Source organism: Xiphophorus maculatus, chromosome 8 (genome assembly GCF_002775205.1).
Source record: "Xiphophorus maculatus strain JP 163 A chromosome 8, X_maculatus-5.0-male, whole genome shotgun sequence".
Lineage (NCBI taxonomy): Eukaryota > Metazoa > Chordata > Actinopteri > Cyprinodontiformes > Poeciliidae > Xiphophorus > Xiphophorus maculatus.
This window is the reverse complement of record NC_036450.1, coordinates 4,703,195-4,727,503: the sequence shown is the minus strand read 5'-3', so window position 1 is coordinate 4,727,503 and position 24,309 is coordinate 4,703,195. Positions and strand designations below refer to the sequence as shown.

The 24,309-nt window shown below is 39.4% G+C and overlaps 1 protein-coding gene across 1 annotated transcript; it reads right to left on the bottom strand.

The window, feature by feature from the left end:
• Window positions 1-1,045: 1,045 nt before the first annotated feature.
• tprn (taperin) lies at window positions 1,046-24,280 on the bottom strand. The gene is made up of 4 exons (XM_005813128.2): window positions 22,103-24,280; window positions 4,101-4,302; window positions 3,140-3,258; window positions 1,046-2,253 (listed from the first exon to the last, which is right to left on the bottom strand). Exons 1-4 carry the CDS (start codon window positions 24,005-24,007, stop codon window positions 2,191-2,193), a joined length of 2,289 nt encoding a protein of 762 aa, XP_005813185.1. The 5' UTR covers window positions 24,008-24,280; the 3' UTR covers window positions 1,046-2,190.
• Window positions 24,281-24,309: the final 29 nt, after the last annotated feature.

Below are 24,309 nucleotides of genomic sequence, written 5' to 3'. Positions count from 1 at the left end.
ATGCCAAACCTGACCAGAAGTTTGAAACGAAAAAAAATAATCAGCTAAATTATTATTTATTTTTTCCCATTTCAAATCATTTGTTTAGTTTCAAAATGTATTCCAAATTTTTTCAAACAAATGTTATGGCCCCAATGTAGCTCCATAGGGAACAGAACTTTGATCCAGACGACAGCTGAAGGTAAAACTCAAACATTTTTATTTTTAATTTATTGTTAAATTGTGGAGGGAAGAAATTAAATTGGTCCAAAGATCAATTAGTCACAGTTTCTATGTCATTATAAGAAACTGATTATATATTGTTTATTCAGTACAGGGGCCACGGCCCCTGCTGGCCCCCATCTAGATCTGCCCATGGCTGTAATACTCAATATGTGACAATTAGATCATATTCTACATTTTAGCTTTAAATTAGCAAATACCAACCCATGCCTAGTTCCCACTAACGTTTCATTTTTATGATTTATCCTTCAAACAACCGGAATGTCAAAGTATTCGAGGTCTGACTTTTAAAAAAATCAAGTAAGAAGTTTTTCCTCCTGGTTTCCTTCACACATGCAAACGAAAACCTCACAGAAAAAAACGTCGAATCGCAACATTTATAGGTAGAAGAGTTCACATAGACACATTCTGCAGAGCCATGATTTGTTTGGACCGTTTGGACATACAAACATTATTATTATTATTATTAATATTATAATTGGCAAAGGTCACTTTTTTTCCAGAGCATTCGATATGGAATAAAAGCTGCTACTGATCGACAGGTGTCTGCAAATCAGGGCCGATGTAAAGGAAAGAAAATTAATTCCACTAAAAAATTCTGATAATTTTAGATCAAGTTCAAAAGTTTTCAAGAAAAAAACAGGAAATTCTTTTTTAAAAAGTTGAAAATGTTCGACTTTTGAAACTCAGTTTTAAGTTTTTTCAAGTATTTATTTAGTTATTTATTTATTTTTGTACTTTTTGAGCTTCAAAATGTTCAAGTTTTCTTCTAGAAAATTTATGAAATTAATTTTAAAATTTAGAAGTTTTTTCTATTATTTTTCTTCACATTTGAAGCTCAGAAATTTCTACTGTTTCTTTCAAAAGAAATTATGACATTAATCTCAAAATATAGAAGTTATTTCTAACAAATGTTCAACTTTAGAAACGCAGAAATTTCCAAGTGTTTGTTTGTAAATCTTTAAGATTAAAATCAAAATTTCTCTTTTTTTTCTAGCAAATTTTCTACTTTTCAAAAGTCAGAAAATTCAAAGTTTTTTTTCTAGAAAATTTTATTAATTTATCCCAAAATTTATCAGGTTTATTCTGGCAAATTTGTGACTTTTCAAGCTCAGAAATTTGCAATGTTTTTTTCTAGACAATTTCTGAGATTAATCTCAAAATATAGGAATTTTGTCAAGCAGATTTTCAACTTTAGAAACAGTTTTTATAAAAATTTATGAGATTAACTCAAAATTTCTCAGTTTTTTTCAACAATATTTCTACGTTTTGATAGTCAGAAATTTCCACGGGTTTTCCCCAAAAGATTTCTTAGATAAATATCTAAATTTCTATTTTTTTCTATAAATTTTCAACTTTTCAAGCTAAGAAATTCCCAGGTTTTTCTAGAAAATTTCAGAGTTTTGGTGTAAATTTTTCTTTCTGTCTACAGCGGCCCCAACACGCCGTTGTTCATCTTCACCTCCTTCCAAAAGACGGAGGGAAGTTTTTTTTTAAGCACCTCAGAAAAACATCCAGAAAGTTTAAATACAGCATGAAAACCTGAAACTAAATGAAGGCAAAGAGAAGCTTTACAGTAAAACAGAAGCTGAAACCAAACATGCACGTACAAAAGCTGGAAAAGAAAATAGTTGTGGCACCCTTTAACCTTCATGTTTGTTGTTTTTCTGTCTGCTATTTATAATCTGTACAGAAGCAGAGAAAGTCCTAACACTGAACTCCGTCACCAACGAGCGAAAGTGTCGGACAGATCAACTGTCCTCCATCAGAAGGGGAAACACAGCCCAGCTGCTTCTTTGTTTTTGTTTATTCCTTTTTTTATTCCCATTTGTGGCTTTGGGGAGCCTCTGCAGCAGGAGCCTCTGCAGCAGGAGCCTCTGCAGCAGGAGCCTCTGCAGCAGCAGGACGGTCAGGGCGCTGTGTGCTGCAGCCGGGTTCTCCGGAGATGCTGCCGCCTGGCCGCAGCCATCAGAAGTAAAGCGCCGGCTCGCTGCTGTAGTCGGACAGGGAGGAGCTGTCTGCCGGAGTCAGCTGGACACAAAACCACGTTAAACACCGTTACATGAGGTCAAAGGTCACAGCTGGGCTCAACTTCTCCTCATGTTTCTTGGAGAGAACCAGAGACTTTAGGTCAGAACTCACTAGAATTTGCTCAAAATTTCATTTAGAGTAGGAAATTAACTGTGATTAATCGATACTTTAAATAATTATCTATTAATTTATTAATCGATTAATCGTTAACTGGAGTATAGAGACTCAAAAATGATCATTTGGTGAAAAACAACATATTTAAAGCAGTAATTAAGCCAAAACCAAACAAATATGTAAACATTTTATTCAAATTTACTACCTGAATGCATTTTAGGAAATAAAATGTTTATTTTCTTATTTCAAAATGGAACTGAATTGTTCAATTCTCATGTATTTCTAAAATTATATAACAAATATTTAAGCAGTTAAATTAAAATGTGTAGCATTTAAAAAAAATCAAATTAATCGATTAATCGTTTATTTCTTATTTTGATAACTTGGGTCAAATATTTTGCATCATAAATGCAATATATATATATTTTATTAAAGCTTTACTTTAATCACTGCTCCCAATATGTTGTTTTGTTTAAAAAAATGGACTTTTTGAACCTGTATACTCCAGTTAACGATTAATCAATTACTAAATTAGTGGACAGTTACTTCAATAATTGGTTAATCAAGATTAATTTGATTAATCAGTTCAATCCTACATCAGAATCAATGCTACACAAGCATCTAGTTTCAAAATTGTGTTGCATTGTGTTTATATATTAAACTTATTCACCATCATTATTAATAAGAAAAAAAACAATATGTGAGGCTGGAAAACATCTCAAATCCAAACATGGAGCTTTAAGTTTGTGTTGAAGTGTTTTTTCACTCTCACCATGACCTCCTCTGTGATCTGCGGCGAAGTGGGTTCTTCCAGGTAAACTTTGTCTTCTTGTTTGTTTTCCTGCCAGGTGTTGAAGTCCACAGAGTGTTTGGGAATGTAGCTGGAAAGGTCTGAAGACAATTAGAAAAACACATTATTGCTTAATTTATTCAACAAATTCGGAAAAATACATTTTTGTAGAGCTTTTATGCACATAATAATGTAAAGAAAATCGCTTGTAATGAAACCAAGTGTAGTTACAGGTTTTCTCCAGTAGGGGGCTCTGAGGTTCCACCAATAAATCAGATCTGGTTTGATTTCAGAGGTTTTACTGTATATTTTCTTTAACTTTTCTACATAAAATACTACCTAACATCTCTCTATATAACTTAAGATAGTTTTTAGCTCAGAATTGTTCATATTATTTCACATTCTTAACACTTTGTATGAAAAATTCCCATTTTACCAAACAACAAAAGGTTTATTTTTTATAAGAAAATTAGTAAATAGGAGAAAAATTCCACCTCATGGAGATAAAACTATTAAAAATGTATTTTAACTGTCACCACTTCAAATAATAAAGTGTATAGAGCTGATCCCACTGTTACCGCACACCTCACTACTGTCTCACTGTTTTCATTCGATTACTTGCAGAAGTATTGATGAAAATAAATATTTTTAAGCAACTAAAGACTTAAATATATCTTATAGGAACTGTATGTGACAGACAAACACAAAGTAATTCTGAATTGTCCAGTGGAAGGAGGAGGATGCCTGATTTTTTATGTTTTCGTACAATTGGTAATCTGAAAAGTGTGGAGTGCTTATTCTATTTTAGCTTCTGTTCAGTCAGAATGGACAGAACGTGTCTGTGAGCATCTATTTTCAAATCTAGCTGCAGAAAGTAAGTCTGGACTTTGACTAGGCCTGAATTGTTCTGTTAGTTTGGTTTCGCTCTGACGTCGGGTCTCACCGTTTCCGTTTTCGGAGTGGACCGGCGATCCGACCAGGCTGGGTCGAGGGATGTGGAAACGTCCCACCATGCTGGGCTGCTCGTCCGCCGGCGTCCCGTCCCGCTTGTCGTCCTCGTCCTCCTCGCCGCTGTCCCACACGCTGCTCTCTGACGGATACTCGTAGGTGCTCTGGAGGCTCGACTCGTTGAACGAGATCGTCAGCTGCGAAGAGACGCAGGAAAATATAAACTTTATTTCTTTATATCCGTCATAAACCTCGAAACGTAAAACATATTCTGTGTCAAGTGCTGACAGCTGATCAACAGATCAACAACAACTGCTATAAATCAAATGTAACTAAAGCATTTTCTTTAATTTTTACATTTTATCTTTATTACTGTTGCATCATTATTAATATATTTTTATTATTTGTGACTGAATCATCTTTTTGAATTTTATTTTTATTATATTTTAATTTTTTTACTGTTGCATTTATTTTTACTACCATACTTTTTATGTGACTGAACCATTTTTATATCTTTATACATTTATCTTAGTCTATTTTTACTTCCATATTTTTTATAGTTATTGTTTTTATTATTATTTATTCCATTATGACTTTACTTGTATATTTCTAAGCTGACAGTCTAGGAACTATTAGTAATTCATGACCTGCTGTTCCCCTGAGTGTAAACACGATGCGACACAGAGGCCCATCTCTTCTCAGCCACTCTTCAAAATGGGAAAGATAAGAACCTGCTATTTAATTAAGCCATATCGACAATAACTACTAACTTTAACTTATTTACAGTCAAAGCAATAATTAAAAAATTTAAAGCAAATAAAATTCTGGATGTGGGAACCAAGTTAGATGATTAAGATGGAAAACGGCACATTTTTAAAGAAATAAACTGTAAAAAAAACACTTTTCAGTGAGAGATTATGCGTTTTGACTCTGAAAGAGTCGAAGGTGTTGATGTTATTGTTGGATTGTTGGCGTGTGATGCAGATTAGGACAGATTTAGATTAAGGATGGTGTTGGGCAGCCCCGGTTTAACCCACTACTCTTCATGTTTGCATTGTTTTTTTTTCTGGTTGCCATGGCAGAACGAGAGCAGGAAGTGGAACAGTTTAGCCCACATATGGCCCGTATGTATCAATAGCACCTTTTATTTTAAACCAGTTGTGGTCATTATGGGACTCTACAAAAAGTCTTAAATTAGCAAATTTTTTGCTTTTTCCACCAACAAGCTGGTTTATGCTTCTGAAATTAGCTTCCATTTTTTAGCCCACTTCCTGCTCATGAATTCCAATTTTTAAATTCAACAATACTTTGTTTATCCTAAAGTGAAGTTAAATGTTTCATAGCTCAATAACCAGGCAGCAGAGACATTAGCAATTATCCTGGATGACTACATGAGTTGCTAGCATAGTGATGCTAATCCACTTCCTTTGCTTTTGTTGTTTCTCTTTGAATCTCTGTCTGGCCGAACTGTTAGACTCTGAAGTAGGGGATACGGTCTCTACATCCATGAAGCACGCTTTTCAACTCCTCTGTGATTTGGAGTTGTGGTTCAAATATTATTCCAACTTTTGAGATGCTAACTAGATGCTACCAGTTGTAAAAACACAGTTGCCATGGTTACGCATCTTACTAACAGTCATAAAGTATGAAAAAGTAAGACCAAAAATCCTTCCAGCGGTACAGTATTCAGAACCAGAGTGAATAATAGAGAATCACACCCAAGTTGAGTACTTTTAAGTAATTTTCCACTTACTTTAAATAAATAAATAAAAATTTAATTTAAAAGAATCAGCTTTATTTTAGCTTCAGTCAATAAAGCAAGGTCAGTAACAGCAATTTAAGTTAACATTGAGCTGCTTTTTAGCCTTTTCCTGTTCCGCTGCTAACCGTCGCGGTTAGCTTCTTGGGGCTAGCATTCCGTTACCATAGCTACCTTAACAAGAACATTCCCAAAATAAAATCTCAGGACCTTAACCAGCCGAGACAATACCAACTTTACTCGGTTGGTTGGCCTTTACGCTTCTCGTTGGGATTTTAAATAGGTGAAAAGGGCAGCGAACGTCTTAAACAAAATCCTTAATATCACTTTAAAAACGTCTGAGCGCCTCGACGCCATTTCATAAATGGATGGCCAACTCAAGACTTTCCCAGAGACAACAGACGGCGTGTTTAACCCACTGAGATCTCTGTCTGGTGGAGCCGTTGTTCAGGCCGGATTACACGGCTCGGCTCGCCTGAATCAGCGGCCGAGAGCCGCCAAACAGACGCTCCTTACAGCGCCAGTCTGGAGACTAGCGGGCCAAAACACGGAGCTCCCGCAACGAAGCCACCTGGGCCGCTGAAGCGACGCCAACCTGCGGATACCGAGGCAGAGAGCGCCAGTGGAAGTGGACCGAGCGGTGGCTCTGCAGCGTCAGCAGATGATAAACACTGAGTAAACATGCAGTAATAAGGAAGTGACAGCCTGTCAACTCATAAAGTGAAAAGACTCAAAGTATCAAGCTCTGCTTTGGGGGGGAAAAAAGTTGTACATTTCCGCCAAACAAAATGTTCAGATTCACCTCAGAAATTTTCCAGAAAGAAAATGTAGAAATTTCAGTTTCAAAGTCGAGAATTTGCTTTAAAAAACTCCAAGAATAAAGAAAATATTATTTTTTATTAATTTACAAGCTCAAAATGTAAATCACATTTTTAGCTGTAAAATGTAAATTACATTTACATCTGGATGGATGGATCCATCCATCCATCCATCCATCCATCCATCCATCCATCCATCCATCCATCTTATCATAAAGTTGTTTGCAGCCATTTTGTTTCCTTCCTCGTCTTTACCGTCTATCACTGACTCGGGTCTCTGAAATCAGAACGGTCTGGTCAAAGCTCGACCAGGAAATTGCAGATAGGAAATCAGAAAACGTTTTATAACGACTATAAAACAAAAACAGGTCTGAGGCTGAATGTCTTTTTAAGTGAGAGTTAAAAGTTTTTATGCTTCTTCATCACAACCACAAAAAAAAACTAAAAAAAAATTACACCAAGATCCATTTTTAACCAGTGAAGAGCGCAGTTCCTCTTTAGCGGGCGGTTATAGCTCAAGATGACTCAAAAAGCCACTCATAGTTTATAAAAAAGCCACTTTCAACATGTTCTGACCGCTTGTAGGCGTCACAAACGCAAAATGCTTTTATTTCTTCCTCTGCTGTTGCCATGGAGATCGAACCTTTGCTCTGCGGTGTCCACAGTTACGATTCCTGTTCTAAAAACACAAGGGAATTAGCTCAGGTGTTAAGATTATCTGGTCAGAACGCTGACCAATCGGAGGAGCCGCTCCACATATTTATAATCCCGTAAAGCCTGTGCAGGCGTGCCGCAGTGCAAAGGTCATTCAGGAGAAGATGAGGCCTCATCACCTGCAGCCTGACCTACATTTGATACCGACGGAGCTAAATGTTCAAATTAGCTTCACATATCATGGTTAACATGGTTAATAACTTTGTTATTTTTCACGTCCTGGGAGGAATTGTAAGGTGGAAGAAAAATGCTGAGAGGAATCAAATAAAAATCTGAAAAGTGTGGCGTGCATTTGTACTCAACCCTATTTCCTAGGACACTCCTTAATAAAATCTAGTGCAAAACAAAACTGGACTTTCTGGCTGAACTGAACTGAACTCTTGTGAACACTGGCGATAATGCTACGTGTTAACAAGAGTTAGCAATTATCTGAGTAATTGTTAACCAAATGGGTAATCGTTGATTGGAGTATATATATGGATGATGTCACATGCAAAATCCCGTCCCGTCTCCCGCTGGAGGGCAAGAAGCTGCCAACAGACTACGACTAGCATTGGTTTTAGCTGTTAAGTTGTCAAAATAACGCGCTAAGTCTTAAATGTACGCCTGATATAAGAAAGAAAAAGAGACGCAGTGCTCTGCTACCATGATAACTAGATAACAAGGTCGGGAAAAAGTTTAAATTAAGAAAAAAATTGCGCGGCAGAGGGAAGTAGGTCAGCTATGCTAGCTTGACTATGACAACCATAACATGTAGATATGCTGTGGAATTCATTGCCTCTGGGTTCAGTTAAAACATTTTTAAAAAGCTTTAAAAAATAATCGTCCTTTTGCCCTCCAGCGTTGAGCACATGAGCAAAATGTAAACAATAACATCCAACGGCTCCATGTGGCGTCATATTTAATCATTCAATGAAACTGATGTGAGCAAAGAATGATGTGTGGTGTGTTAGCAACTGGTGACAATATAATTATAGACTTTTTCCATGCAATTAGAGAATATTCCATCATTTTACATGCCACATTGAGTTGGTCTATCAATTAAAATGTCAATAAAATCCACTAATATTTATATTCTATGTGCTCAAAGTGACAAAAGTCACAAATTACTCAAAATCCCCATTGAAATAACTTTGCAAAATGTGTCGGGTTCCAGGATATTGACTCATTTCAGCTGCTAAAAGTCTTGAGGAAACAAAGACTTTCTCTGCTAGAGCGGCATTGTTTCTCCGTCTCTGGCTGCCAAAGCCGAGGCCCCATCAATAAATCAGGCTGAGCCGCTGGGCTCGCTTCCTCTTTCACAGTCTTTCACTTTTCCTTTGGTCTGCCCTCGCTGCTCTGCCCTCGCTCTGCATCCAAGTCAGTGCGCCAAAACAAAGATGGGATTTTTAACTCTTTACGAGGTCCGCTGCTGACCCGGACCAGATATTTGTTTTGATGCTGAAAGCCGCCACCACCAAGGCAGGAGTGGTTTGTCCTCTTTCCTGAGGGAGAATGAAGCGGAGGGGGAAGAAAAAGAAGGTCCACCAGCAGATTTAGGAACGCCGTCATTCTGGTTCACCACACGGCGCAGAAACAGGAAGCCGCGGCATCAGGGACGGCCTTCGTTTTATATTTACCAGAAAACCCACAATGCACTGCAGGGTGAAGCTTTAATGCACAACTTTAGGCTGAACTACTGCAAAGATTTGGTAGTGAACAACAATCTGACACACAGAAATGCAGAGAACAGCCCCAAAAATCTGCTGTTACTCCTCCAGGCCTGTAGGTGGCACTAAACGTAAACTCTTCACATGAGGCTAGCGGTAAAGAAAGCAAGAATGGCAAACAACAAACTGCAAAACAAGTCTTTGATACTGACGTTCTGCAGCAGAAACGCCAAAATTATTCTGTCCCTTCAGGATTTTGCGATTGTTTTTGTGATTTTTTTTTCTAACAAAATTAAGAAATTTTGCAATATTTGCACTCATGTCTAACAGTAAATGTCACTTTTTGCTATCAATCACAGACTACAACTTGTTGCTAAGTAAAACTGAGGCAGCATTGTAGTAGATGTAAGAAATACTGCCCCCTGCAGGTGGGAGGTAGCATCACTCAAACCAGATGTTTTTGCCAATTTTTGTGAAAATTTAAAAATAAATTTACAACTACACGCTAACGTGAAAAAATGTGGGGATCTGAATTTTGGGGGGAAATAAGTCAGCATATTGCGAAAAAGAAAACAAAATTGAGATTATAGTCAGAAATCTGAAAAAAGTCAAAATTCTGTGGTAAAAAAATTCTGAATACTGAAAAAAAAAGTTCAAAATTCAGTGAAAAAAAAAGTCAAAATTCTAAGATTAAAGCCAGAATCTTGAGAAACAAATTGGAATTCTGCAAAAAATAGTAAAAATTCTGCGAGAAAAATAATCCTTTTTTTCCCCTAGTGGCACTAATCTTCTTCCATAGATAATGTATTTTTGTACGATTGCACCAATAAATAGGCTCCGAATTTCTTAATTATAAGAGATTAATCGATATTTACTTGAAAAAATTCTCCTATCTACCTCTGGAATATATTTAGCAGCTAGTCAGACAAAGAAAATGGCATCAGGGATTTTGGAGAAACTGCAATCAGTTCACCTCTAGTTTTCTTAAAATATCTTTTCATCTTTATCAGAGTTTGCATTTAATGGAATCTTTATCACACTGGAACTCGACATTATCTAAAAATCTTCAACTTTCTTTAATTTTCCCCAGTTGAAATGAAAAAGCGCAGTCAGAGGACAGAAAGCTGCGGAGGAGATTATGTCTCCATCAGTGTCCTGATGAGCGGCTGCCAGGAATTTCTTTCCAGGCCAAGCAGCATGCCATGTCCCCGATTGGTGAAGCGTGGTTCCTGCACAGAGCTCTGCCTGCGCCTCAAGTTTAACAACCTCACTGAAGCTGCGCCACAGTGAAACCGCCGCGGCGCATTTAAGGCGCTGCAGCTGCAGATTTCTCAGAGTTAAACTGAGTCTCTGGATCCGTTTCCACCATCAGACCAGCAGACCGTCCAGGCTGAGCAGGTGCCTGATTAGAGCTAATCTCCAGCAGGCAGATAATATTAGACCACGATGATCAGGCTGCAGAGCGTCAGCTGCATCACTGCCTCAAAGCAAACCTGCACGCTGCAGCGGCAACGTCCAACTGAGCAACAGGCAACGCGCTGCAGCAACAGGCAACGCGCTGCAGCAACAGGCAACTACAGAACAAATAAAAGTCCGTTTTGATCACTTCTCCTCATTTAAATACATTTCAAAGAGTAATAATGAGAGTGAATTAATTTTAATAACATGAGATTAAAGTCTCATTTCCAAAGTCGTAATATTACAACTAAAGAATAAAGTTGCTTTTTGTTTTGTGCAAATTTCTTACCTTTGGATCTTAAAAATGTAATAAATAAATAAATAAATTCTAGAAAATTTGTGGTATTTCTGAGGTTTATAATTTTTGGAGCTAAACTTTTACCAATTTTTTTATAAATATTTCATTGTTTTCATTTTTAAAGAAATTTCCTGAGATCAACCTAAATATTTCAGGGTTTTCTTTCTTGAAAATCGTTTCAATATTTTGGAGCTCAAAAATGTTTGGGGTTTTTTTGTAGAAAATTTCTGATATTCATCTGGAAATTTCTAATTTCTTCCTCATAAATTTTCGACTTTGGGAGCTCAAAAATATTCATTTCTGAAATTAATCAAAAAAATCTCTTGAGTTTCTTTTTATTTTTGGAGCTCATAAATTTCCTTCATTTCAAAATCCATCATAAACTCCAAACACACACCCAGTTTTTGTTTATTTTGTTTATAAAGCTGCTGGTTACTGAACGACTCCACCCTGGTGAAAGAACGGATCAAACAAATGGAGTCATTATTCCAGTTCAGGGTAAATGTTCCTGCTTCGTGTGATTTTAAATCTCAGATAGAATTGTTTCTGTCAAACCAACGTAGGCGGACGCTGCTGGAAAGCGTGTTTACTCTGTCGGTGTGAGTCACGGAGATAATAGTTCGCCTTTAGCCTCCTGTGAGTGAATATCTGATTGGCTCCAGGGTTGGATTATCCCTGATAAGAGCCAGAATAAAAAAGCAGGTGGATTTCTGAAAGCGTTCCTGCCGGTGAACCAGGTGCGTAAGGCGACACCGGCAGGGTGGAGATCCAAACCCATCGGACGGTCCACTCCCAACACACACAACCACCCACCGTTCATTGTTGGTGCGTTTAATGGCCGACTGAAAAAGTTGGAGGTTTAGGTGTGTCTGGAAAAGCCTCAATGGAGACAAAAGGAAGGTCAGAATGACAGGATGAACGGTGGGAAAATCATTCTGAGGAGAGAAACCGACTGGATGTCAGTCCTGATGGGAAACACTGGAGAGGAATCAGGAAGCGCTTAAAGACAGACTGGTTACGGTTTTATCTGCAACATCAACAAGCCACAGAGAAATACAACAAGTTACAGTTTTATCAGTCATTTTAATTCATTTAGAAACATAACAAAGGTTTCCTATGTGTTTATTACAATATGATATTAATACGGAAAGCAGACATTAAATATGGATGGATGGATAAACAGATGGATGGATGAACAGATGGATGATGGATGGATGAAGAGATGGATGATGGATGGATGAATAGATGGATGAACAGATGGATGATGGATGGATGAACAGATGGATTTTTTTTTTATATAATTGTATTGCATACTATAATTTTAAGGGGTTAAATAAAAAAATGTGCAGAACATGACAAATTTCATACATTTTTTAAATTAATATTAATCTTAATCAATAGAATACTCAATCACTAAAACAACCGTTAGCTGTCGTTTTGTTTTGGGGCAATAAATAATATTTCTAAGCCTTCTATAACATTATCTATAACATTATAAAAGCTTCTCGTTTTAAAATTATAAATCACAGAAACCTGCAGCAACCGCACTGACGTCAAAACCCGTCTAGTAAAGAGAGGGAGAGAGAAAGAGAGAGAAAGAGAGAGTCGTTCTTATGCTGGAATCCTAATGACGGGATAGAATGGCCGCTGCTGGCGTTGCCATGGCGACAGGCGCCATGGATATGAGACGGAGGGAAACGAGGAAGAAGAAGAAGAGAGATGAAGCAGACGAGCAGAGGTTTATGCGAAGCAAACGGGGAAGAAAAACAAAACGACCCCGAACCGTAGAAGACAAAAACCGGAGGAAGACAGCCACGCTCTGTGACGTGCTGCTGACGTCACGCCAGGAGCGTCGGACAGCGACACGCGCGCCCGAGGTTTCAGGTGGACTCTGCTTCTGCCAGGAGATTATTTGAATGAAATTTGCATCAGAGGTACAAAACGTACCACATCAAACACGCAGCGGAGAAACAGCTGAGTTTGTATTATTTTTAAAACATTAAAGGTAAAAAAGAAACAATCCGGGGTAGATGGGTTGAAAAGAACAGGAGAGGTCTCACTCTGATTCTTTTTAAAAAATGAAACCCGTCCCGTCTTCTGGCGTCCGCTTCAGCTCCTTACTCCTAAACACACACTCTGAATTAAACATGACGATGATAGTGGGGCTTTACTGGCTGAATCCTAATCACACCGACTCTGCTGGCTGCAGCCCGAGGGCCGTGTGGGAAAACTAGCATTCATACACACACACACACACACACACACACACACACACACACACACACACACACATTTACAAGTTTCAGTGTGAGCCACAGAGTGTGTCATAGTTAAAGAGAACGACACGTCTCTCTTATTTGGAAGCCAAATCTACATCGCAGTCTGAGAAAAAATAGAAACAGAAGTAGCACTTCTCAGATGTCAGAGTCATTTATTGTAAATATAACAGCTCATTTATGACCGCGAATATGGCAGATAGAAAAAATACATTTCCTAGAAAAAAACTCAAGAAATGTTGAGATTAAAGCTGCAGCATATAACTTTTCTTTATGTGTTGAAAATGTCACACAATGATGACAGTATATTATGTGAGACAAATAATCTGTGAAAGGATCCTGAGCTACTATTGATATCTGAAGAAATAGCAATAGTGATATGGTCACTGCTCCAACCAAAAGCAACCAATCAGAGCCAAGAGGAGGGTCTTAGCGCTGTCAGTCACTTCATGTACTAGCTGCTAAATGTGCTACTAGCAGTGAAACAACTTACTTACAATAAAACCGTTTATCTGCCATCATCAATAGCCACGCTAACTAGCCTTAACATTCACAAAATGCTATGCTAGATGCAGCGTAGCCACGGTGGGGAGGATGAGCTAACATCCGCCTTCTGGCTCTGATTGGTTGTTCCTAGTGAGCACTGGGAGCACTGGGAGAAGGCAGAAGAGGTAAATTTATCACAGATTCTCTCTCATACCATTCTGTCACAACGAAACAGTTTCAACAAATATGTGATAATATTATAAAAGTTATGTATTGCTGCGTTATCTCAGAAAACTCGGAAATGTCTGAACTCAAAACGTTGAGAAAACAAAATCTTTAATCTCACAAAACAACTTGGGAATTTTTGAGTTTTAAAAGTGAAAATTTAACTTTTGAAACTCAGAAATGGTCAAAAAATTTAAAAATTTGGACTATGCACTCATTTCCATGTTTTTTGACTTACAAAATTTCTGAGCTTAATCTCAAAGTTTCCAAGTTCCTCCTCAGATGTTTAAGTTGGAATCTCAAACATCGGATCTTTTACCAATCCGTGAACGCACCACGCCAACAACAATGCTTCCTGAGACAAAAATCAAAGTTTCCATTGTTTGATATCAAGTCAAAATGAAAAAACAGAAATGTAAGAATCCATTTCTTCAGAGGTTTTTCTGTTGTTTCCTTCAGCTGCACCTGATGCAGCGCCACCAGAGGTGAGGAGGGGAACTGGTTGTTCAAAGTGTTTGGTTGGTTTTCCTCAGTGCAGTGTGAACAGCAGCAGCTGAAAATGTAACTAATGTTGAAATTTTGGTCTCAATCGACCCCGGTCTGCCAAACTATTAAAATATTATTATTTGCTCACCAGGAGAGAGAATATATTTGGCATAAACAACCTTACACCAGTTGTGAAGCGTCATGGTTTGGAGAAAAATCCACCATGAATTCAACCGTTTATCAGATAATGTTGGATCCTCAACTGATAAACTGGAAACCTTACAGTCTTAGAAGGTTAAACTATAACTCAAATACACCAATAAATCCGTTATCTCAATAAACTTTACCGGAAGGTGGGATCGCTAAGGGATTTAAATACCAGTCCATCAGATCAATAATGACACACATCGTCATAATCCATTTATGCGACTCCGGTTGTGTCTCTGAGAGGGCAAGGAGGCGCGGTGGCAGGTTTTAGGAAGCGTAAGGGAGGAGAGAGCAGAGATGGGGAATGTCTGCCGGGCGGTAAATAATTAAACACAATGGACTTTCTCACCTGTAGCCCAGACGCACAATGTAAATGTAGGAGCGTGCCCTTTCATTGGCCTTCCTGTGTTACAGGGAGCTTTTAACCATGCGGGGTATATTTAACCCTCCAGGGTGGAAGAAGAGAAAAGCAAAAATCCATAAACTGCATCTAAAATTCAGGAAAATGCAAGTCAGACTGATAAAACAGGAAGAGGAATGTTCCGAATGCAGTCTGGCCTGTTTTACACCAACACATTACAGATTTGGTGGTAGCTGAAGCTGCACATCTGCACTCAAAGCCATGTTTTAAAAACAAATCACATCAAGGTTCTCTTGGAACCACGCCGACGTGGATTCCTCAATTCCCTGTAGAACAAATTTAACTAATCAGCAACCCTGAAACCACATTTCCCAGGATCCCACAGTGTCTTGTGGTCGGTCACTTCACTTCCCAATCAATGACCGGACCATGCTAGCAAAATTGTGCTAACAACAACTCTCTGTGTGGAAGTTGTAACTACAGAGAGAAGAATCAAAAAGTTTGAAATCAAGTTAAAAAAACAAAACAAAACGTAAATGCAAAAAACCATATTCTATGACATTGCGCTGCCAGAGAGCGAGAGAGAGCAATTTATCAGCTGATAACAGGAAGGTTCAACATATTCCAAAAGCATATAAATATTTTAATTTCAACCACCAGTTACGTCTAGCTAATTGGAAACTCAAAAGTCTGATCTTTTCACCATCAGTGAGCGCACCATGCTAGCAAAGTCATGCTAATAATGTTTGGTGGCATGGAAGTTGTAGCTTCAGAAATTACAATCAGAAATGTTTCCATTGTTTGTGAGTTGTTTAAAATCAAGTCAGAAGAAATAAAAAAGAAAATAAAATGTAAAAAGCCATTTTCTATGATACTGCGCTGCCACAGAGAGAGATCAAGACTTTCAGCTGGTAACAGGAAGGATTAGCAAATTTCAGAAGCATAGAAAAATCAACCAGTGACCAGCAAAGTCATGCTAACAACAGTCTGTGTGGAAGTTTTAGCTATAAGCAGAAGAATCTAAGTGAGATATTTCTATTACTTTAAATCAAGTTTGGAGGAAAAAAAACCTTAAATGTAAAAAGCAATTTCCTATGACACTGCACTGTGTGCAGTGTCTCTGAATGAGAGAGAGCAAGACTTTCAGCTGATAACAGGAAGGTTCAACCAATTCTAGAAGCAGAGACTTGATTTGAATTGTTTTAATTTTGATCAGTCCTGATTGGTTGATTACCTAAGCTGGAAACTCAAAATGTCTGATCTTTACCCAACACATCACATTAGCAAAGTCATGCTAACAACAGTCTGTGTGGAAGTTTTAGCTACTGCAAGAATAATCAAAGTCAGACATTTCCAGCGGAACCAGAATTAGATTATTTTAATTTCAAGATGGATGAAAAGCAAAACAAAAATCCATAAACAGCATCTAGAATTCAGGAAAATGCAGGAAAAACACACCAGCTTTGGTGGCAGCTGAAGCTCATCTACACTCAAAGCTGTGCTTTAGTGACGGGTTAAAAACAAACCGCATCAAGGTTCTCTTGGAACCACGCCGAGGTGGTGGGAAGTCTGGATTCCTCGATTCCCTGGAGAACACATTCGACTAAAGCACAGGTGTCAAACTCCAGTCCTCGAGGGCCGCTGTCCTGCAGTTTTTAGATGTGCCACAGGTACAAAACAGTGGAATGAAATGACTTAATTACCTCCTCCTTGTGTAGATCAGTTCTCCAGAGCCTTAATGACCTAATTATTCTATTCAGGTGTGGTGCAGCAGAGGCTCATCTAAAAGTTGCAGGACAGTGGCCCTCGAGGACTGGAGTTTGACACCCCTGGACTAAAGCAAACCTGAAACCACATTTCCAAGGATCCCAAAGTGTCTGGTGGTTGGTCACTCCTTGACGGCTGGAGTTTTCAGTCCAACTCAAACAGCCTTCCTGTACCGAGAACATGTGGACTGGCCTTTCTGCTCACCAAAATTAATCCTTACTTCACATCTAATGCCATAAATTATTGGGAAACTCAGTACAACTTGGTCAACACAACTTTCCACTGCTAGAGAAACAACCAGAGGTTAACTAATGACTTGTGAAGCCATTTCAATGTGTAGTAAAAGACAATTGGCAAGTTGAACAATCAACAATAAGCCAATTTGCTCTACAGAAGGTTTGAAAAACTGGACAGTGTTGAAGTCAACAATCCAAGGCCGAGTTGAGACCAAAGAAACCAAGAGAGAAGAAAAACCGTTTATCGATTAATCAAATAATTGTTTTTTTAAGATTCAATTTTTGGAAAATCTGGATTTTTCTTCACCAATGGGCTCATTGGGTTCCCATTGTTCAGTCATGTCATCCCACCCAAAGCCGCCATCTTGTTTTACAGCTTCTATTTATTTGGACTTTGGATTCAGGTCAACTCTGTGGTGGACCCAAGCTAAGATTTTATTTTTAATTACAAGAAGAAAATCAGAATATTAGTAGAATTAATTAGTAATTTTATGTGATCAGCATGAAAAATAAAAAATTAGGAATGTTAAAAATCTTTTGAACTTGGTATAATATTAAAAATACCTACTTTTAATACATCAGCATCAAATTATTATCAGTAGCAGGAATTTGAACCTATCATATAAACTACTGTATCTGTTTTGAAGAAAGGACAAAAACTCTCTTTTTTGTTAAAATGACAAACTGTTTTTGTCATTTTAAGATGATTTCCTGGTAAAATTGCATCTTTTTAATTTAAATTTTTTGTTTTTACCAATATTATGACTATATTCTTGGCTCTAACACCCAATCATATAAGTAACAGAAGAGATGATTGGAATAAAAAACACGTTTCCTTTTATTTCTATTTCAGAAAAGAAAGTGAGCAAAATTTAATAATTGATAAAAATTGGATCTCGTAGGAAAAAAAATTTCTTTTAAGGAAGCGAAATGACAATTTTTGTTCTGCAGAACAATTACAGCGCAATAATGAACAGTATCTGCAGAAATAATAATTATCTATCAAAAATAATGACATTATGTCAAACAAATTTACATATTTCCTCCAAATCTCGGTTTAATATGACTATATTGAGTATTTTTGCACCATCAGAATGTCATGACTAAAAAAGAACAAAGTGATCTGCAGTAAAAGTAGCTTCCCACAAAGTCACATTTATATGTAGCCCTGTTGTTCGGAGCGTTTACATATCCAAATGCTGCTTTTTGTGTTATGAGGCTGTGCAGCTGAGAGTCAAATGAAAGAACAACGCTTTGGTTTTCCAGCCGGTTCAGCAGAAACATGGACGCCTCGTCAGACACGCTAATCCCAGCGTCTGCATCCAAATGATGATGTAAACGAACCGCAGAGTTTGGAAGTTTTGGTGGGAGGTTAGAAGACGAGTTTCGGATCCGTGTGAAGCAGAGCGGCTGCATTTGTTTAACGCCTGAGTCACGTTGAGGTGAATTGGAACAAAAAGGAGAAGAAGAGGAACGGGCAAAAAACTAAAAACACCAGGGCTGAAATGATTAATCAAATTAATTATGATTAATCGGATTAATCAATTATTTAATAATTGTTAACTAATTCAGGAATAAATTAGTTGCTAACTGACTATAGACTCAAAAAAGGATTATAATTGATTATTGAAATAACCATCAACTAATTTAGTAATCAATTAATCGCTAGCTAAAGCATACAGCCTCTAAAAAAACCCCCATATACAAATAACATATTAAAGCAGTAATTAAAGCAAAGATACACTAAAAATGCATACATTTTGGATTTAAGATAAAACACCTTGATCTGTAAATATGTTTTAGCCAAAACTCCTACAGTGGTACAGCGTTAGCTTCATTCGGTTCAAAATCACTAAAGGAATTATACAGTTTTACATTTTTGGGACATAAAATGTTGTTCTTATTTAAAACAAAAACCTTAATTATTTGCATATTTTAATGCACTTCTAGAGTTAAATAAGAAATCTGTAGAATGTCTCATTTTTTATATTCGATTAATTGATTAATCGTTAACTGAAGTACAGACTCATAAAAGAATATATGGTTAAAAAAGAATGTAATTATTTGTTTATTTGTGCCTTTCAATGTATTTCTAAAATAATGTAAAAGGACTTGCATGGTTAAATGAAAAATCTGCAGAATCACATTTTTTAAATCTGATGAATCGATTAATCGATGCCACACTTATCAGATTTTTTATTGCAAAACACTTGATGAGTGAAACAAATTGGCCATAACTCCAAAACCAGTAATGTAAATGAATCAACAGAGCAAAACTCTGGAAAAAGTGACAAAAATCTGGTTCCATCTTCCTTCTGCTGTTATAACCAGCAGTTAGAGGGAAGAGAAACTTCAAAAACAAACTCTGCCGCCTCCACGACTCTCTGCAGCCACATCTATCACTTCCAAGAGGCTCTGCCGTCTTCCATTAAACCGGCAGGAAATCCAGGCACTCTGCTAAGCGGAAGTCAATCCCAGTCTGTGTTTAACCCAAAAACTCTGAGCGATTTTATGCAAATGGAGGAGTGACGCGGAACAAGAAGCTGCTCTTGACCTACATACAGAAGCTCCAACTCCAACAGAGGCTTTTCCTCCAAACGGTCCAATGGAAACACCAGGAATCAGGCTGGGAGGAAGGAGAGGAGTCAAGTTTCTGATGGGAATGGGGTTTAAGCCAAGCTCCTCGTTTAAAAAAGTTTTATATGTTCAGGGGGGAAAAAATCCTGAATACCGGGCCAGAACTCTGAGGTGCGGTCGCTCTGGTTTTACACAGAGAGAGAGAAAAACCTCAGAAATGATCCGGGCCGGGCCCAAACCTCCAGCCTGCTCCGAAACGAGCAAAAACACGACGAGCAGAAAGATGCTGCTGCTGCTGCTTCACAGCTTCTGAAGCATCTTCAGCAGCAACGATGAAACCAGACAGAAGGTCAAAGTGTGAGAGACTGAAACAGAATCTCAGGCTCAGAGAAACTCTGAGGCTGATGGATTCCCAGGACAGAGACATTCATCAAAATATTAAATAAAAATAACATTTAGCTAAGAAAACCTGTTTGTCTGACGTCCTAATACATTAAAACAGTAAATAAAAATAATATTTAACAATATAGTTTTTATTTTTTAAAAGTTTTGTTGATAAAATGATTTTAAAAAATTTACTTAATATAAAAAGACATTTAAATTAAAAAAGAAAGGTTTTGTTGTATAAAACACATAATAAATAAAAATGATATTTAAAAATTTTATTTAAAAAAGTTATGTTGACTTAAAAAATATTAAAAACATTGAATGTAAAAGTTTGCTTGGTTTGTTCACTAAAAACAAAAATTAAAAGCATAACAAATAAAAATTATGTAAAAAATTTGTTTCATATTATAAAGTTATGTTCACGTCTTGACTTAAAAATAAAAGAATTTCATAAAATTCATATTAAAATGTTATTCTTGATGAGTTTTAAAATTAATAAAAATAAATATAATAAATAAAAATAATCTAGAAAATATATGAAATTAATTTGACTAAAAATAATTTGTTGATCTGTTGGTTAAAAATGAATAAAAATTTTATAAATAAATATAAATACTAAATATAAAACAATATACTTTTAGTTACATATTTTGTGTACCTGTTGATTAAAAAAATAAAATCTAAAAATATTTTTAAAAAGGTTTTGTTAATTGAAGACATTCACATCTTTTAGACTTTAACAGCTTTAACACCTAATCCAACCAAAAACTGAAATGAATTTCAAAGGTTTAAAGGTTTATAGAAACATGGTGGTGGCAGCATCATGCTGTGGGTTTTGAGCAGGGAAGATTAGGTTAAAGGGAAAACGGATGGAGGAAAATAAAGGAGAAGCTTCCGTCCAGCAGCATTTATGTGACTTTAAACTTCTGACAGTTTGAATGTGAAAACATTCTGCGTGTCCACGGGAGAGGACGAGGTTTATGGTGCAACCGCAGCGTCAAATAGAAGCACAGACAGGAAACAAAGCTTCACATGCAGTCCTCAACCTGACATCAGCCCTGCAGCGGCTCGCAAAATTAATTAGCAACACTCCCTGATATTTAATTAATCCCAAAAGCACGTGAGTCAGAAACGATTAGCCTGGAGCAGGGAGGAATCAGAGCTGTGATTTTTAAAGAAAAACCTAAATATGATTCATGATTTAATTTAAAAAATAGATAAAAATGCCTCAGGAGTAAACACACTGCTCTTTAGGAAGCAGGAAATGTAGATGGGATTGGTCAGTTAACGGAGCCACCTGAAACAGTAACACACACACACACACACACCCACACACCTACACACACGCCCCGCCACACACACACACACAAAGCAAACAAAACAAACAAAAAGAGTAGAAAAGCACAGCGAGTTGCTCCAAACGGCTGTGTAAACACACACTGCTAATCCACTTAGACATAAAGAGCCGCAGCAAACCCAGAGATTGGACGCAAGAGATTTAGATCCACACACACGCGCCAATACACACACACACACACACTGTACAGCTTGGCTGGACAGACAGGTGCAACACTCCTGTGTGACGTCACACATCCTAGTTTAGATCAGAGGAAGATCCAGACTCAGGGAATAGAAATACTTTTTCATTCTGCAAAAAGTTACAAAATCCACTGATTTCCTGTGTTTTCTTCAAGGTTTGATCTATACGGAAGACCATTAGTGCCACTGAGGGAAAAAAAAGGAATTCTGACTTTAATATCTGTGAGATTAAAGTCAGGATTCATTTTTTTCTTTGTAGTTTGGACTTTTTTCTCAGAATTCTGAAAATATAAGTCAGAATTCTTTACATTTCAGAAAAAGTCTGAATTCTGAAGAAAAAATGTCCAAATTCTTTATTTGATTTGAAAAAGTCAAAACAGTCAGAAAAAAAGTTGGGTTCTTTATCCAGAAAGTCCTGAAATATTTTGGGTAGAAAAATAATATGTGTTTATTTTTAAAAGGTTACACCTGACAAGTCAAAAATTTACAAGAAACAAAATGCAGAACATTTTAGATTTTTTTGGAAGATTTATGAAAGTCCAAAAGTTTTGATTTAACTCAAAAATTCTTATGTTTTTGTTTTTGTTTCATCCTGAAAAATTTCTGAGATTAATCTAAACATTTCTGAGCTTATTGGAAGAAGTTTACTCCTCTTTTTTCTATCCGCAACAGCCCTAATGTAAATATTGATGATGTTTCTGTTTTGGTAATATTTTGCTTCCCTACATCAGAAAACCAGCAGAGTTCCTCTCACCTTCTTGCCCACTGAGCCGGTCTTGGACAGGCAGGACTTGGCCAGGCTCTGGTACCCTCCGATGACCTGGATCTCCTCCACAGCAGGGTAGCGTTTCTTCAGCAGGCTGCCCAGCTGGGCGTACTGGGGCTGCGGGGGCGTGGACCCCGGCGGGGCCTCAGCCGGAGCCTCCTGCTGGGGTTCCGGTGGGCTCTTCTGGGGGTCCGCCGATCTCTTAGGCACCACGGTGAAGGTGTTGCCCTTTTTCCTCTGCACCATGGGGCTGGGGACCGGGACACGCTGCGGGGGCTCCACCTCAATGTCGTCGATGTTTGTGACTGGCAGTTTGTCCACTGGGGGTTGCTTCGGAGTTGGAGAGACTGGTGAGACTGGTGAGGTCGGGACCGGTGGAGAGGAAGGAGAAGGAGTTATTTCCGGTTCCTTCTTCTCCTGTACTTTCTCTTCTTTCTTCTTTGTTGGGGAGAGGGGGGGTGTTGGCACTCCTGGCAAGGGCGAGGACTTGGTCGGACTTGGTGGTCCGGGGCTGGTGGCCGCAGTTGAGGCTTGCAAGTTTCGCTTGGGGACCACCGTGAAGGAGTTCTTGGACTGCAGACGGAGGTTTGCGAGGGCCCGAGCCTGGGTGTCCCCGTCTGGGATCTGGTCGATGTCCGGCTTCGGGGAAGGACGGATCTCAAACTCAGACGTCGCACGCAAGACCTTCGAAGAGATGGGCAGTGAGGAGGCCTCGGCACGGGCACGGCGGGTCTCCGGAGAACATGGCACCTTGGGTTTGGGGGGCACCTCCGCGGCCTCCCAGTCGCGCTCCCTGGTGGGCTTGCTTTGCCCTCTGTCTGGCTCGTCTTTGGGGACGACGCCCCCTTCAAACCTCTGTCGGAAGGACGACACAGGCTGGGGTGAACCTGGGTGGTGCTCCGGCTGTGGCTTTGCTTTGGAAGTCCAAGGAGTCTGGAAGACGGGTGATGTTGGCTGGCTGCTGACACTCGGACTTGGCCTGGGCTTTGGCACCAGATCTGGCTGTGGCTTGGCCCAATGTCTTGGCCTGGCACTGGCACTACAATCCAGGTCTAGAAGGTTCTCTGTGCTGTGCGACTTCTTCTGAAGCTTCCCATAGTTGCAGTCGAACTTCTGGAGGATCCGGCTGACCCTGCCTTGGCCCTCCCCGGCGTCTCTGGGGCCATCGGGGTCAGGGCGGCCCAGGGTGCTGAGGTTCTCCTCACTCCGGCTTAGCGTGGTGTCGTAGATGACCACCTCCTTGGCTCTGATCTCCGTCACGGCGCTGCCTCTCCGGTCCAGAAGGTCGTTCAGTGAGCTGTAGGTGTCCACCCCGTTCTGCTGCCAGCTTTTACTCTCTCCGGCCTCCTGGAAGTAGTCCTGATCCGACTCTATGATGATGATGTTCTCGGCCCGGATGGTCCGGATCCCGGGGACGCTTCCGTACAGCTCCAGGATGTGCTGGACCGGGCGGGCGGCGTTCTCCCGGTCCTGCCGCTTCCGGCGCTCCTTCTCCAGCTTGATGAACGGGTTCTCCTCCAGCGGACCCAGACTCTCCTGGAGCACCAGGCTCTCCCTCGGTGCCGTCCTCTCCGCCGCCGCTCGGGGCTCTTTGTTGTTGGCGAAATGTTGGCTGGCCGTGGTGATGGTGTAGTTCCGCCCGGACACGCCGCTCGCCCCCCCGTCTCTCCTCGCACTACCACCGCCGTTACCGTTCACATTCCCCGTTACATCCCCGTTGATGTGATGCGACCCCGCGGCGCCGCCGGGGCTCGTCTCCGGGGCCGGGCTCCCCGCGGAAACGCCGCCCTTTGCCTTCCGTCTCTCCAGGATTTCTCGCTTCCAGGCCGGCATCCTCGGACTCTCTTGGCCGGCGTCTTGGCGGAGGACGTGGATGTCTCCCCCGCCGGACATTGTGCGCGTTTGGTGGTGAAGGAAACGGGGGAACTCCGTGGCGGACTCGCCGCGGTCCGCTGCGGCGCTATGAGGGCTGTTATCCGGCTGTGACCGTACCTGCAGCACCGACCAGCGGACACACAAACATCCCTTCCTCCGCCGCTTTTCTCGCTCTCTGCCTGCTCACTGTTCAGCTCCCTTTCTCCTCACATCCCTTGAAAGAGGCCACGCCTCCTCCAGACGCTGATTGGTTAACGACACGCCCACTTCCTGACTGTAACCACGCCCCTTTCCATTGTTACCGCCGCAAGGAAGAACTG